The 17098-nt window shown below is 36.8% G+C and overlaps 1 protein-coding gene across 2 annotated transcripts in view; it reads right to left on the bottom strand.

Annotated features, from left to right (window-relative positions):
* The window catches only part of LOC105184456 (serine/threonine-protein kinase 17B), a 268682-nt gene extending 258299 nt beyond the window's left edge, over positions 1 to 10383 (bottom strand). For both annotated transcript variants that reach the window (XM_019841999.2, XM_025303753.1), the window contains exon 1: positions 9601 to 10383. In XM_019841999.2, coding sequence (XP_019697558.1) covers positions 9601 to 9734 — 134 coding nt within the window. In that variant the 5' untranslated portion in view covers positions 9735 to 10383. The remainder of the gene's footprint in view (positions 1 to 9600) is intronic.
* Between the last annotated feature and the right edge of the window lie 6715 nt (positions 10384 to 17098).

Here is a 17098-nt window from a genome sequence, read left to right as displayed (position 1 = left end):
TCGAAATACTCGAAAGTAAAAATGCGTTATAAAAAGTGCTAGCTATTGTGTATTGATATATTAACGTCACTGCGCTAACGCCGAGCTACTAAACAAATGATTTCACAAGTAATAAGTGAGAATCCGCTACCTAATAACGAAGATATTGAGAATGGCCATAATACCTACGAGGACCATAATACCACCTTCTCTTCTATATTTGTGCAAGTTCCAAGTTATTTTTATACTATAGCCGCTTACCTAACGCTTTACCGTATTTTAAGACTATACCTAATTATCTTATTACATAAAACCTTCGGTTGCTTATTTCTTTTTTAATTCTTTTTTTCTTTCCTTCCATAATTTTACTATCATGTTTACTTTCACCTCATCCACATAATTAGAGCGAAAATATATCAAACATGCGAAACCGACTATTTTGTCTACGCAGAATGCGTTTTAATCGACGTTTTAATCGACTGCAATAAAATAACTGAAATAAAATCTTCGTCTGGAGGAGAAACGAATTGTTCAGATCTTCTATTGTTATCCTCATTATCCGATTCACATATATTATTTCACGTCGTCTTTCTCTTTAGCAACGTGGTATGAAAAATTAAGGATTTGATTTCGGATACAAATGTAAATTTGAAATCGTCCAAAAAATGTACTTGTTTATAATTAAATACGTATGCTACATGTAAATACTTTATGCGAATAAAATAATTTGTAATAGGTAGAAAGATGTCCAAGATGAAATGTAAAAGTTCAAAATCTTCGTTACTTGCTATCGTCATGCTTAAATAATCACTTACTACTGATTAGGAGACTGAAATAAGTTACGCTTTTTTGTTTCGGCTGTCAGCGTCATTTTTCACAGTTCCGCAATCTCATTCCAACCGCAATCGAAGTTTACTGCTCGCGAGGTGTCGAAATGTTCATTATGATCGACTTGGATTTTTTTTCGACTGTCTATAATAAAAAACGGAGGAAAGTCGAAACACCTTCGACCATTTCGACCGGAATTAATTCCGAGCAGTTGCATAACATGTTGCTGAAGTGAAGAATACGGCATCGTATGGCGCAGCGTAGCATGATCTTTGTGGCAAATAATTTAATATTCTTAATCGCTAGAATTCTGGAGAAAGTACAGAAATATAAGAAACTACAAGGAGACACTTTCTCGAGATACACGGTGCTCTTTGAAATCAATCAATGTCTCCCGATATAGTGTTTATAAAAGTGTTTATAAAAGTCGTCGGTCCGTGTATAAAACATTTAAAGTTATATATAGTTGTTTATCGCTAAAATTTCTTTTAAATGTGAGCGTTTATAAAAAAAAATATTTGGATACCTTTAGTATTATACGAGGATTTGTTTAAAACACACGGTACTTTTCAAAAAGAAACTTCCACAAAGAAAGTAAAAGATAAATAAGCACAGATATGTCAACAATTAGTCGGAGTTTTTCTATACAAAAATGAATAAATGTCGAGCCAAGTTGCAATCAACACGAAATATATTAATACGTGGAATGTATCCACGTGTATTTATTAATATTAGAGAGTTATGTACTTATTAATATTAGAATTAATGTATTTATTAATATTTTCAGAGACTCGTATTACATTCAAAATTGGTGCTACTAAAAAGCATGAAATTATTCATTAAAAATGAATCGAAATTTCTCATACGTTCCCCCATTAGAATTATTACACTTGTGCCAGTTACGTGCAAAAATCATATTCGCACTTAAAAGGAGACTTATAGACTTATGACGAAGGAGAACAAAGGAAAAAGTTCGAGATTAGCCGTTAAGAGTCTACGAGTCGAGAAACTGTTCAAAATAAATCGCCAAGACACGAAGCAAGAAAGAAACGTGACTGAGAAAAGTGTTCAGTCAAGCTCGAAGACGTTCAACGAGTGCGAACATCGTGACGCCACTATGATCGCTTTAACAAATACAGATCCGCTGTGAATCGATCACACTGAGGACAAATCGCATTCGCGACACGTATTTACTTCGATTACTTTCTCCTTGTGTTATTCAAACTATGTGCCTGTGTTTTGCTTCTTTCTCCTTTTTTCAACACACGTTTGTAACACGTAACTCGATCTACCGCAAGAGGAATCTCGGACTGAATCAGTGTTCAACGGTGCGACGACGCTAAAAAAAACGCAGACACGTAAGAAGAAGCGAGATTGTCGTGTGACGCGCGCGATTCCGTCGATGTGCGTGATTTAACGCGATTACGTGAGAGAGCTCGGCGCGCGAACGATCTGCGAATTAATAAAAGAAGAAAAGAAGAGGGGAGAGAGGCGCGAATAACGAGCGCTGTTTTTTTTTTATATAACGCGCGCACACATGTCGCAACGCGATTATGCGCGAATTTTGACGCAACGCTGACGCAATTAGGATACAACGTAAGCGAAATAACCGAGCCATATTCTAAAACAACGTTTAGAAAGATATTTATGCATCTTCGTCGCGTACATTATACGCACAAATTTTCCTCGCGATCGATCGTGTCGATCAATTAACAACTAACAATAGCTCGCATATATTACTCGGTACGTTCACTCTTCACGCTGCTGTAGGATTTTAATTACTCGCAGAAAACACGATAATGATACTGTTCATGATATCGACAATTAAGAGAATAATTAAATCTTGAATAAATTTTAGTCAATAATTAAAATCTTAGCTATTTTAGTCTTAGCTAATTTTAGTCTTTTCTTGATTTCAATTTTAATTGATTTAATTTAAGTTCAATTTTAATTTAACTTTTGTATTTTTTTTTAGTTAGTAATTAATAATTAAATTTTAGTAAATAATTTTTAGTAAAAGATCAGTACGAAAATTGTTTAGTGGAAAATTCTTTGTTCAATAATTGATAATGAAATTTTAGTGAATCATTCACAAATGAAGAAGTTATATGTCTTCATGAACGGAATTGCGATATATGCACATCTCATACATACAAGGTGTTTCAGAAAGAGTAGGCTGACTATAGGATATCCAATTTTCATCTATCACTAACTTTACAGGGAGCGGTCGTACAGAAAAATGTTTCAGACAAAAATTATATGGTTTCAAAGGGGACATAAAACGACTATATATAACATTTTGTTTACAGATGGCGCTATTTTCACTGGTATTTACAGTGATATTCACTGATTATTACTTTTCTTAAATGGAACCAATTTCTTATTACATCATCTTTTTCTATCAATTAATTTGAACAATTTTTGTCTGAAACATTTTTTTATTTACCTAATATTTTTGAGATATTTAAGGAAAACTTAGTAACTTTTTCAATGTTTGATTTACGATATCTCTCTAATTATTTGTCAGAAGAAAAAATGGTACTAGACTTTTTTACTTTACTTGGTCTCAAGAATATAATTGTTACAATATATGTTTCGCCCTAATTTTTGTTAACTTATCAACTTTTGGAAATTTCAAAATCATCAAATTAATAGTAATCAGGATGCTATTGTAACAATATATTCTTGAGACTAAATAGAGTAAAAAAGTCTAGTGCCATGTTTTCTTTCGATGATAAGTTAGTGAGATACCGTGAATTAAAAGTTGCATGGTTTTAAGGGGGACGTAAAACATAAACAACTATATAAACAATATCAATTTGTTTACAGATAAGGCCACTTTCGAGATATTTACTGATCATCATTTTTCTTAAATGGAAATCCCAATTTTTTATTATATCATCTTTTCCTACTAATTAATTCGAACAACTTTTATCTGAAATATTTTTCTCCACGACCACTCCCTGCAAAGTTACGACGAGTGATAAATTAAAATTGGACACCTTGTATGTATATGTATTCTTCAAGACGAACAAAAAAATGCTGATAAACGTAGCGCCTAAGACGCTTGCCTGCAAATAAATGTATCGCGTTAACATCGAAATGAATTATTTTAACCTCGGCTCGACCTCAGCTTCTGAATCAAGCGTTTAGGGCACTTGGACGTTTAAGGGTCTTTATCCAAACTTTTCCTTCGTGTCGGTAAGAATACAATTACACATAGCCAGTCCCTTCTTTTTGAAGCGTCCTGTATATATACATTCTTATACAACCGTCCGCTTTATCGCGCACATACAAAAACACGGGACGGATATACTACAAACTCTTTTGAATTCACACCTCCATTAAACTCCCGAGTAATCGCATTGAGACACGCGCGTGTCGCGAGATACTAATTACCCGCATCTCCCGCGTTACTTGGTGCGCATCTATCATCTTCAACAGAGATCGCACGTTCGAGTTCGCTCGCACCGCGGCATTATGCGTATTATATCGTCCTTTCTCTGCGCATGCGCGTGTGATCAAAGAGAACTTGTGTTTCGGATACACGGCACGCTTCTCTCTGTTGAAAAACTAGATTCTTACGGAATATATTATTCTCTCCCTCCCCCTGCGCTCTCGCGCCTCGACTTTTATGTCTATCGCGACATCTTTTTCGGAATACGCGAGAACAGAGAATACGATGGAGGAGGAAAGAAGCACACGCTCCGTCTTCTGCTGTCTTCGCTGCTCCACTTCGCGTAAATCTCCGAGCGCCGATCGCTTGCAACATCGAAAACTCTACGCGTTGATGCATCGCGTATCCCCATGGCAGGAGATGTACTTTTTGTCACATCGACCTTTCTCCCCGCTTCGCAAGAATCTACCGTCGACTTTTTATATGGGGTCGCACTATAATTTTCTACATCTAGATGCTTCACGGATACGACCGTAATTTGTTTTATCGTTAACGCAACAGCCCAAAAGCAACCGGACGTTTCCTATCAAATTATCAGAAAAATTTCGTCTCGCGAGTAATTTTGCGAGGACATTTTTTCATATACAGGCATAATTACGATAACTTTGGCTCCTCGAAATGAAGATGACTTACGGAGAAATTTTTAACGAGAAGCATGGAAAGATAGTAAAAAAATTCTGTGACCAACAGATATCAAAATAACAACTACAAAGAAAAAATCGAAAAAGAAATATTTCAACATATAAACAAGCATTACGAATATACTTTGTAAATATTCGCCTTACCAAATAAATGAGTCTACAATATACTAAAAATAATTGATGAACTGAAAAGACTAACAAAAAATACAAAAAGGCAAAAATCCTACAAAATATGAAAGATACTAAAAAACGTTTCAGACAAAAGTTGTATTCAAAGGGAACATAAAACAACTATATTATTTTGTTTATAGATGGCGCCACTTTCGAGATATTCACTCATCATTATTTTCCTTAGATGGAAATCCCAATTTTTTATTATTATATCATCTTTCCCTCCCAATTAATTCTAACAGCTTTCGTCTGAAACATTCTTTGTTTACTTAATATTTTTTGAGATACTTAAGAAAAACTTGGTAATTTTTTCATTATTTAACTCATGATATCTCACTATTTGTCGGAAGAAAAAATAATACTTTTCTACTCTATTTGGTCTCAAGAATATATTATTACTTTTGTTAATTTATCGGCTTTTGGAACTTTAAAATCATTAAATTAACAAAAGTCAAAGTGCTATTTTAACGATATATTCTTGATATCGAATAGAGTATAAAGTCTAATACCATTTTTTCTTCCGATAAATAGTTAGCGAAATATCATAAGTTAAATGTTAAAAAAGTTATCAAGTTTTCCTTAAATATCTCAAAAACTATTAGGCAAATAAAAAAATGTTTCAGATAAAAGTTGTTAAAATTAATTGGTAGATAAAGGATGTAATAAAAAATTGGGGTTTCCATTTAAGGAAAGTAATGATCAGTGAATATCTCGAAAGTGACGACATTTGTCCACAGAATGATATAGTTGTTTTATGTCCCTTTTAAAACCATACAACTTTTGTCTGAAACATTTTTTTCCAAAATGCTTAATTTTCGAGATTTTTGCACGACTCGTCTAAAATGGGATACCCTATATATGCTTTTATATTTAATATCCTTATTAACAATGACAAATGTTGATCATAGAATTTTTTTACTATTTTTCCCATACTTTTTGCTGAAAATACTTCCGAAACCACTTTTATTTCGCGGACTAAAGTTATCGTAATCTCCCCTGTACGTTTCGTCACTTTCTTATATTTACCTGCTAAGCCCTGCTAGGAAAAATGTCTAAAATCATCCGAGAATTTTACTCCTAAGATAGTTAAATTAATAAGGTGATCGCGAGTTATGGTAATGATATTAATGTACTAACTTAACGAAACTGCACACCATGACCTGCACTGCGTTATTCCATAATTTCCTCAGTTGCTTCTGAAGAAATAATTGACCTAACAAACCAAACTGACCTATCGTGCACTCGTCCCAACGAATGCTGACATGTGACAAATTAGTCGCGTGAAAAAAGGGACGCATCGCGGCGTTCGAGAGTAAAAAGATTAACGCCAGAGTGGATAATCATAGACATCGAGTGCGGGGAAAAAAATTGGGATCGACCTCGGGAGGTCACCGGAGACGCATTAGTCAGAAGCAGTCCAACCTCACTATAATCGAACACACAAAGATAAGCGAGAGAAAAAGATCACGAGACTACGCGACAGGAAACACAACGAATGGAAGCGACAGGACGAGACAGAGACAGAGACAAAGATAAAGTTGGAGAATGAGAAAGAAGGGAGAGGAGAAAAAGAGAGAGAAGCTAATTTGCATTCTACGATAAAAACCCTTCAAACGCTCAACATTAGTACATTGTGATTAATAAAACGAAATAATACGCGCAAGCAATTAAAAAATAAGTAATTATAAATTACTGTTGCGAAAAAGTAATTGCAAGAATTAATTTTATTTGGTAATAATATAAGTCGAAAAAAATGATTATATACTTATTCAATCAATATACATATGATAAATTAACAATTGCGCAAATTAATAACAAAATATAAAATAAAAATGAAACTGGATCGAATAGATATCGACATGCAAAACACGGAAATTCTCTCTCTGAGTTTATTAGTATATCACGAACAATTATAAAATTCTCTCTGAAAACAAATGACCTAAACAGGAATGGAGAGCAAGTAGCTAGTAAAATACTTTTTTTCCAAATCAACTTTGAACCACCGTAGCTAAAAAATCATCACGTCTGATCTTGTAAATAAATAAATTTAACGCGATAACTCATTGCCCTTTAGAGACAAAAGTCCAAAATTCCAGTTATGGACCAGGACCTGAGGACAGCAATAATCAAAGGAAGGCAGCAGCAACAGGCCGAAATTAAGCGACGAACAAATAAGTAAAAAAGATAATTTTTTTATTTCCGCTGATATATATGTTATGGAGTCAACTTCCTGATTGTGCAAACATTAACATTTTTCCCAAGACTACATTTACAATCGACGATGGCCGTTATTTCCTCAACTGTAAATTAAGTAATAATCGTAAAAAAAAAATAACATCAGCAACTGTGATCCAAGTTTCGGAGAGTAACAGTTAATGAACTAGAATATTATTTTCATCAACACCCGAGTTTATACCGAAGCAACAGCTGTCTACGTCCCGAGTCAACTATTTAACCAATAACGGACTTCTCCGTCGCAGACTAATAACCGTCCAGTAATAAATCCTCTAAATATAAACGAACAACCAAGTAGTCGATGGCGATTAACGAGTACAAATAGTGCTTTAATTGTTAGTTCCTTTGCGACGGTAGAAGCGCTGTTACTGCCTTAAGCCTAAGTCCCGGTCAATAATAGCTGAAGTAAGTCTTATGCTCTGAGCCTCTGAGGCCCAGTTCTACAAAATCGAGTTTAAACCAAGCTTAGCTGAACGGCTGTTACATTTAACGCGATGGATAAACTTGCATTGGGTCCCACATTGTATTTATAACTGTAGTTTATGTAAACCTACAGTCTGTACGAAGAAAATCCCAAAGATTTCTTCTTGTCGAACATAGATTGTGATTGGTTGATAACAAATGGTCGAAAGTAAGACAGGAATAAGGATGAAAACAAGTCGCTCGATTTCTGCTGGCAGTACAGATGAATCGCCCGTGAAGATCGATATTATCGAATTCTTCTACGATGACCGTTTTCTTACAATTTTCGGACGTTGATGATTAAATTGTCAAAATCTTCATCTTCGGATGAAGACGAAGATATACTTTAAAGCCATCATATCTTCCAACGAATTTATTTCTCACTTTTTGTATGGATTATTTTCTTATTATCTTTCGATGCTCGATAAATTGCGATGTTGTACCAACAAAACCATAAAAAGCTGGACGATGGATATCTTGGCTTTGAAATTGGTGGCATTGCAGCATTAAACTTCGTTTATGTTCGTTAAACGTCCAAAAATCGGCGTTTGACTTTAATCGCACGAAATAGACAGTAACCGAAGTTTATGGCAATTGTGGAACGCAATATTTCCTTGAAAACTGGATTTAACGAGATAAACTCCGTTTATAGTAAATTGTGGAACCGGGCCTAAAACGATTTAAAATGCAAGGAAGAATATGAAAATCAGCCTATGGGTCTACGTTTAGCAAGGAAGCTACTTTGCAATTATTTTGCGAAATTGGAAAATCTAATTGGATATTCTTTTAGATTCAGTTGCACAGCAACTTTCTCTGTCGGACACGGCCAATCAGGCATCGAATAACTCACTATTCATCAGAGCAATAGGCACGCAATTAGTTAGTCCGGCAAATAATTGGTTAACTTGTCCACTAACGATATTTTAGACAATTGTTGATAATTGTTTTATTGAATAACTGCTTAAAGAACCGGTTATTTTTAAATAACAATAACCGCTATAACTATTAAATTAAAATAACTATTTGACTCATCACACACACATACAATATTTACAATATTTAAGTTGTATCAATACCTGATATAAATAATAAAGGACCGACAGAGGAAGAGAGACTAAAAAATAAACAAAAGAGGTGGAGAGTAACAAAAAGAGGGTGGGAGCGCAGAGAGAAATTAAAAGGGGGAAGAGAAAGAGAGAGAGAGAGAGAGGGGGAGAGGGGGGAGAGAGAGAGAGAGAGAGAGAGAGAGAGAGAGAGAGAGAGAGAGAGAGACAAATGAAGGGAGGAAATGAGGGAAGGGAAAAAGAGTAAGAGAGCAGGATCGTGAAAGAGCAGGACATCGAGAGAGAAAGATAAGAAAGATAATGAGAGCAGGAAAATGAGAAGGGGAGAGAGGAGTGACAGAGACGAAGAGGGGAAGAGAGAGAGAGAGAGAGAGAGAGAGAGAGAGAGAGAGAGAGAGAGAGAGAGAGAGAGAGAGAGAGAGAGAGAGAGAGAGAGAGAGAGAGAGAGAGAGAGAGAGAGAGAGAGAGAGAGAGAGAGAGAGAGAGAGAGAGAGAGAGCGACGAGAGAGAGGGAGGAGAGAGGAAAAGGGTGAGAGCAGAGGGAGGGACGGGAGGAGAGAACGGGTGAGCAAGAGAGACGGAAAGAAAGTGCGAGAGCGTGCACGAAAGAAGGGGAGGGAGCTGGAGGAGGAGAAGGAGAAAGAGAGAGAGAGAGAGGGAGAGGGGGAGAGAGAGAGAGAGAGAGAGAGAGAGAGAGAGAGAGAGAGAGAGAGAGGGGGAGAAAAATGGGCCGCGCGTTTCGATTTGTAAAGTCGTGGCTCACCGTGCGAAAGGCTGTTCCTCGACCTCGTAGAGCTCCTCGAGGGTTTGCTTCGATAGAAGTCTCTCCAGCCTCTCCGGCGTGGGAGCGAGGTGCCCTGGGATGCTGGTCGGCTCGAACAGACTGTCCGCGGTCATGGCCACTGCTTATGGTCTGGCAAGACGCGTACGGGAAGACACCGAAATCAAAGGGGAATTGCTCTCGAGCGACTTAGACGCGCTTAAACGAGCTGTTAGAGATGCCAGAGATCGTCGCACACACACTGACAGAGTCCACAAGAGAGCGCGATTCACGTTTTCTCCTTCGATCCGTTCTCTCTTTTTCTTTTCCTCTCTCTCTCTCTCTCTCTCTCTCTCTCTCGCTCTCTCTCTCCCTTTCTCTCTCTCTCTCCAACACTCACTTCGATCGCGATCGCGCTTGCACGCGCGTTTCGCTCCCGCGCGACACAGGGAAGACCGGCGTCACTTGTCACGCGAAACACATCTCCGGCTGAAGAGCCACTACTATCAACCGACCGAGCCGCGTCGTTGAATTGAGTCGTCCGCGATGACCCGCCGCGTGTTTCATACACGGTTTCTCCCGGCCGCCCGGCGTACGCGCGCGCGCGCGCCACACTCGAATTCAAAGCGACGGCTCTGCTCGCGGCGGAGGAAGAACGTTGCGCGGGGGTCCGCTCCGTTGGATGCGCGCACCGATCGCAAGCAGGCGCCGAGAGCGCGCGCTCTAGATCCCCGTTCGAGAGGAACTGCGTGTGTCCGGCCGCTCTTAGCGACGGTTCACCAACAATTGAGCCTCCCAACGTTGTAGCGCGGCCTCCCCTCTATGTTTAATGCCGCGCTGGTAGGGTCGGCAAAGAGAGAGAGAGAGAGAGAGAGAGAGAGAGAGAGAGAGAGAGAGAGAGAGAGAGAGAGAGAGAGAGAGAGAGAAGGTGAGCGTGGAAGGTGGGCACGAGAGTGGCCGATCGGCGGCGGACGGAGCCGAGGGCAGCGCTTGAATACGCGTCCGTTTACTTCCTACTCCGTGTTACCGAGGAGAACACGCGCTCGTGTTGCACGCTCTCGCAGCACGAACTCTCACGGGACGTGAGCCTCCGGGCGACGGTACGGCCCTGCGTGTTCTCCTGGCTTTCCTCCCTATCCGCCTCGCGATCTCCGCGGTTTAGACTGTCGCACCGTTCTCTCTTGAGGCCTTTGTACATACGCAAGTTTTAGTCGTAGGATTGTTAGGAAACTGACCAATCACAGTCGAACATTTCCCTTTGCGCTGGAGGAATACTCCGCTGTGATTGATCAGTTTTCGTGCGACCTTACGACTAAAATTTTTGCACGTGTAACACGCTGCCCTTAAGAGCCTTGTATCTATCATATCATCGAATAAAGAATATAAGGAATAGCAGAGTTAGAAAGTAATTCGTTTACTTGTAACGAAGTTACAGTTGCAGTTATTTCTTTCAATAACTATAACTTCGTTCCGTTTTGTTCCTTCTATAACTTCCATCTGTAACTTAACTTAGTTACATTTGTTTGATAACTAGTAACTAGTAATTAATTTAATAGTTATTTTATATATTTCAAACTTAAGTTTCTGGCCGACTAGCACGATAACGCGGTGTGCGATGCTTGATATCCAATAAGCATACGGTTATTCTGGCTGCATTTGGAAAACGTGCTATTGCATCATCTATCTTTACTGCTCATTAGATGTAAAACAAAGATATAATGACGTAATAGTGCTGATAGTCTCCTTTTCGAACGTAACCTGTATTTCTTTCAAAAAAATTGTACGTCTATTGGACATTTCCGTCGCGCATCGCCAGTCCTTATTTGTTAACATCATCTGCGTTCAGCGTGAAGTGCGCTGCGTGGTTTCAGTTATATAAAAAATTCAAGCAATGGATAAAACATCTCAATCTTCGGAGAAGAATTGTAAAATACCATGACCAGCATATGCAGAAATATTCGAGTTGCAACAAAAACTTGGAAACAAGAACAACTGAGCATTCCTCTGCCCAGTTGTTATTAATACTCTTAAAGAATAGATATGAATTGCTTATTTAAATTAATGAATCCAATTTGTAAAAATTATATACAATATGAGGAATATAATAATCAACAAACTATTTTTAGATAAAATTGAAGGAATTTACACAATTACGAAATTTAAAATAATAGCACAATTATTGTAAAAAAGTAATTGAAAAATAACGACTCATTATTTTCTAAATAACTATAATTGTAACTAGTTACTTTTTTAATGAAAAAAAACTGTAACTAGATACTTTTACAGAATAATCTTCCTAACCCTGACAAATTTTAATCGTAAAGTTATAAAGAAACTGACCAGTCATAACCAATTATTCTCCTTACGCTAAAAAGATACTCGACTGTGATTGGTCAATTTTCGTTTTCAATTACGACCTTGCGGTTACGACTAAAATTTTAGCATGTACGAAGGTCCTTACTCCTCACTTAGATCTCTCAAATCATCAAATAAAGAATATAAGGAATAGGGACTATAATGTTGTTAGCAGACAAATTAACCTTTTGTATTCCAGGAATATTTCCTCCCACTGACTCGATAATTATAAATATAATTACTAAATTCCTAAAAAAACTACAAAATAGTATCTTTATTTCCTTTAATGTTGTCGCCACATCTTATTATTTTATCTCTCTTTTTAAATCTTTTTCGTGCCAGCACAGTTGGCATCTCGAGTTGCCAAAATAAATGTTCTTGCCAACTATGCTGGCATTCTGAATGCAAAGGGTTAATAACAGTTATTTTTCAGTCTGACTAATTGAGCATTTATTGTTCTAGCGAATAATGAATGGATAAACTTCTGAAAAGCACCCACGCCTCATTGCTGTCAATTTTGGCTTAAATATTCCAAATCATGTCAAAAAAATGTCACTAATATATAATTTTTTCATCTGTAGATAAATTCTCAACAACTTTCTCCAAAAGATATCCCGGAATCAGCTTTTTTCACTTTTGTGAGGTTTGTATCTGATAGAGATAAACTTATCTTCTACTTAAAGCAACCGACATTTGGCAGATATTGATTTTAGTGCTCCGATATAAAACTTAACATAAAAATTACAAGAGTTTGTAATTGTTGCTATTTAAAAAAAAATATGAACATAATAATGAATTTGTTGTTTGTAGATATTTTCAATATTTCAATTTCAATTATCAATATTTTTTAATCTGATGATGATGATGATGATGATGATGATGATGATGCGGACATTATATTGCAAAATTATTTAAATGGAAAAAACTTTGACTCTTTGGAGGCCTTAAAAAACGGCGTCTCTTCGTTCTTCGAATCTAAACCGCGCAGTTTTTATGATCGAGGCATCCGTATGCTGCCAGAACGTTGGGAAAAGATTATAGAAAACGATGGAGAATATATCATTGATTGAATAAAGATTTTTGTTTGCCTAATCACTGTGTGACTTTTACTCACAAACTCCGCACGAACTTTTGCACTCACCCAATACAATAAGAAATAAACCGAACAATTTTCAAGTGTGGGATGACACTGAATTGTTCGTACGATTTCGTTTGAAATAGAATATAGTGCTTTAATTCGTTCTCTCTTGCTCTCTCCCCCTTCTTCTTTCTCTCTTGTATACGTAATCAGAGGATTCAATGAAGAAAAAAAATTTTTAGTTATCTGATATCTTCATCTGAAAAATAACTATTGAGAGACGTGGAGAAACCGAAAATAAAAATATTTGAACAATATCCTTTAAACTGATATGTTGGTCTCACAGGCCGCTACTGAAATATTATCATAATCAATAACTTCCTTAATATCCGCAAGAGGCACTCTAAACTCAAAATACCTTCATATATCTTCACCAAATGCTACAGTGGTTCCGTTGTCATTCAGTGGAAATGTGTTACACGAGACGGTTAAAAAATTGTAGCGGTCCCGCAGACCGGATTTACCGTTTGCGTTACTTTTTTCGTAGTAAAAAAATTAATGCCAATAAACGAGCTACAGGCGCATAATGTGCCAATTGAAAGCAAAAAAACGCACATTGTGCTATTATAAATTAAAATGTAAAACGGCATGTAAATGCGCAAACTGAGAGACGTCAATTCGTCTACAAGTCGCTGAAGGTTTGTTATATAGTTTTATATCATAATAAAATTATATAACAAATAACTACTTGTATTTTCATTTTCGTTAGTTTAATTAATTTTGTTTGTGCTAATTAATTATCAAAATGAAATATTTCATTCAGTTTTTACATTTACACAATATGTAAAACGTGTTTGTCATCATTTAAATATATTTTGTTTCTTTTGTGTATGAGATCTTTTAGGAACCCTCAAATTAAAACATCTTTTCCCATGTCCACAAGTATTCAGAATAATTGAAAACATACATTTTTCATGACAAAGAATTTCAAGAATTAGTGGAAACATGATAGCGGCATGTAAGATCGACATTACTATTGCTATGATTTTTTTGAACATATCAGTTTAAAAGATATTATATATCGCTGCTAATATTATACTGTGAGTTTACAACTAGTGAGTTATTCGATCATGAAATATTGGTTATGTTCAACAGAGAAAGCTTCTTTGCAATGTTTAATCATTGAATCTCAAATCATTGAATAAAGAATATAAGGAAGGGGCATGTTGCGACACTACTGAGGTTATATATCGATAGTCGAACTGAATGTAGGTCTCTCATGTATAATTATGTCATAATTGAGGTTACCGGAAACAAAGCAGCAACGGTATACCTTAAACACTCGGGATGTGTCCGAGGAGCTCCCTATTAGAATATAGAAATTCTACTTCAATCAGTAATAATTTATAATTACATGCTTTATAAATTATATCGAAGTACGTTACACACTCGGAAAAAAGATCACATTTGATTATATACAGGGTGTTCGGGATGTTTTGGAAATGGAAAATTGTGGAGATTAATCAGATCAAACTGAGAAGAAAAGTCAAGTTCCATTTTACAAAAATCGCAATAGTTATTAAATTATTGACGATTGAAAACGACCACATTTAGAAGCTTTTTTAATTGATAACTTGAAAATTTGCGTACTTATTTGCAAAATGGCAAAGGGCTTTTTTGTTCAGAATAACCTAATCTACAATTATATGACGGGTATTGTGTCTAGCGACAGACTCGAGTATATTAAATTTTGAACCCTGAGTCTTCGATATGTCGCTAGGTTATAATTTTGCAAAATTTTGCAAATACCAAGTACCAACTTAACCACAAAAGGATTTTGAAATATCATAAACGCGCTTTATTTAAATAAGCAATTCCGGATACTTTTTGAGCAGAAGGTATATGTCCACATGGAAAAAGAATGATGTTGAAAAAAAAAGAGGAAGACACAGTTTGTTCAAATAAACGTCGATACCACGTGCTGCCAGAAGCATAAGCATTTACTAATTGTATTTGTATTTTGTTTTCATTATCGACATAATGACAATCAAATCAATCATGTTGAATCAAAATTGCGATTTATAGAGGGAGAGAGGGAGGGAGGAATTAACCTTATTTCAATCTCATGGACGATGTTTTTTCGATTATGAGCATTATACATGATTAACGTTGTGCAAAAGATAACAAAATCATCACACGTGCCGTACAATAATACGAATATGATTGAATTGTCTCGATTACTCGTTGAGATATTTCATAAAACTTGCTTCGATTCCCAGATAATTGTTTTCAATATTCTTTTATTACATCAAATCCATCGCATCGCGCTCCCCTCCGCCGCCACATATTTTTAGCTTACGCTCCTTCCTTATATTCTATATTCAATGGATTAAATTAGTACTGCAAAATGCCACCGAGATGTCTGGCGTTGAAATCGACGGGTAATAAAGCGCCACACGGCTTTTGTTTATTATAATTGAAACGCTGCTCGAAGCCACTCGAGCTTGAATCACTCGCATCGAAGCGGAATAAAAGATAGTACGGCTCTGTCATGACGTCGATTTAACGGTTCGATCTGCAGACGTCGTAATCTTCCACGCCGTTTTAAATCGTAAACCCGCTGTCCGATTCATCGAGTATGCGAGTGCGCGCGCTCGACGCAAAAGCGTGAAACTGATAGCCTGGTAAAAACACGACTTATAAATAATTTATTGCTTAGCAGCGCGTTCTCTTACTTTTCGAATCTCGCGTGGACCGAACTAGACGAACATTCCACCTCGTTTCACCACCTCCTCCCCTCCTCTCTCTCTCTCTCTCTCTCTCTCTCTCTATATATATATATATATATATATATATATATACACATATACAGGGTGTCCGGGATCTTTTGGGAAGGAAAAATTAATGAAGATTAATCAGATAAAACTGAGAAGAAAAGTCAAGTACCATTCTGCAAAAATTGCAATGGTTATTAAATTATTAATGATTGAAAATAATTACGTCTAGAGGCTCTTTCAATTGATAACTTGAAAATTTGCGTACTTGTTTGTAAAATGGTAAAGGACTTTTTTGTTCAGTTTGATCTGATTAATCTTGACAATTTTTCGTTTCCAAAAGATCTAGAACACCCTGTATATATACATGATGTTTCAGATCACCTGGGTCACCCGATTTTTTTGTAAACACATTTTTTAGAGAAAAATGTTTGAGACAAAAGTTGTAGGACTTCAAAGGATCTATTTACTGACGTTATAAATTTGACCTTGGGATAACTTTGAAAAACCCAAGATCAACTTAAAGATCTTAAATGGAAACCCCAATTTTTTATTACACCGTCTCTTTCCAGCAATTAATTTGAACTTTTGTCTAAAATGTTTTTACCTAAAATGTCGCGTTTACGAAAAAATCGGGTGCCCTGAGTGGTCTGAAACACTCTGTACATATATCCTTCGAACTTTTATCTTCGAAACTCAAAGTGCTGTCGCATTCAAACCGATAAATTGAATAGCTCACAGTCACCGTAGACCGTTCTTACCTCGAAGTGGCAAACAAACGCGGAGCCAAGAGGCCTGTAAAGCATGACAGGATCTTGTCAACCGCTGTGCGTGATTATGGCGAACGGACGAATGGTGAATGTAATGGAATGTATAATTCAACGGTTGCACACAGCGAAAGGCTGGTATCGTGATGCAATGTGGGTGAAACGGCAGAAGGAGACAAATACATCGCGTTCGCAAGCGTGCGTTCACGCGCGCGTTCACGTGCACGTGTAAGAACCTCCTCTAATAGGTCAATGCAGCTTTCAATGCTCAAATAAATCAGCTACGGCCAGGATCGATTTCACAGCTCAGTCAAAGAAGCCGTGAGCGATGTTTTAGATCGTTAGTCCGGTAATGCGCTTCGCCGAATACGCGAACGCGCACGTCCGGAATAATGGAACTTATTTCGACCGTGAAAAGAATAACCGTTGCCTCCTTCTCGCCAGTGCCGTAACGAATTTACTTGTGACGTAATTGCCAACAAAGTAGATAGACAAATCTGCGCGAATTTATTTTACCTCACTTAAAA

Source organism: Harpegnathos saltator, unplaced genomic scaffold (genome assembly GCF_003227715.2).
Source record: "Harpegnathos saltator strain DR-91 unplaced genomic scaffold, Hsal_v8.6 scaffold573, whole genome shotgun sequence".
NCBI lineage: Eukaryota > Metazoa > Arthropoda > Insecta > Hymenoptera > Formicidae > Harpegnathos > Harpegnathos saltator.
The sequence above is the reverse complement of the archived record's forward strand: the minus strand, read 5'-3'. Positions and strand labels throughout refer to the sequence as shown.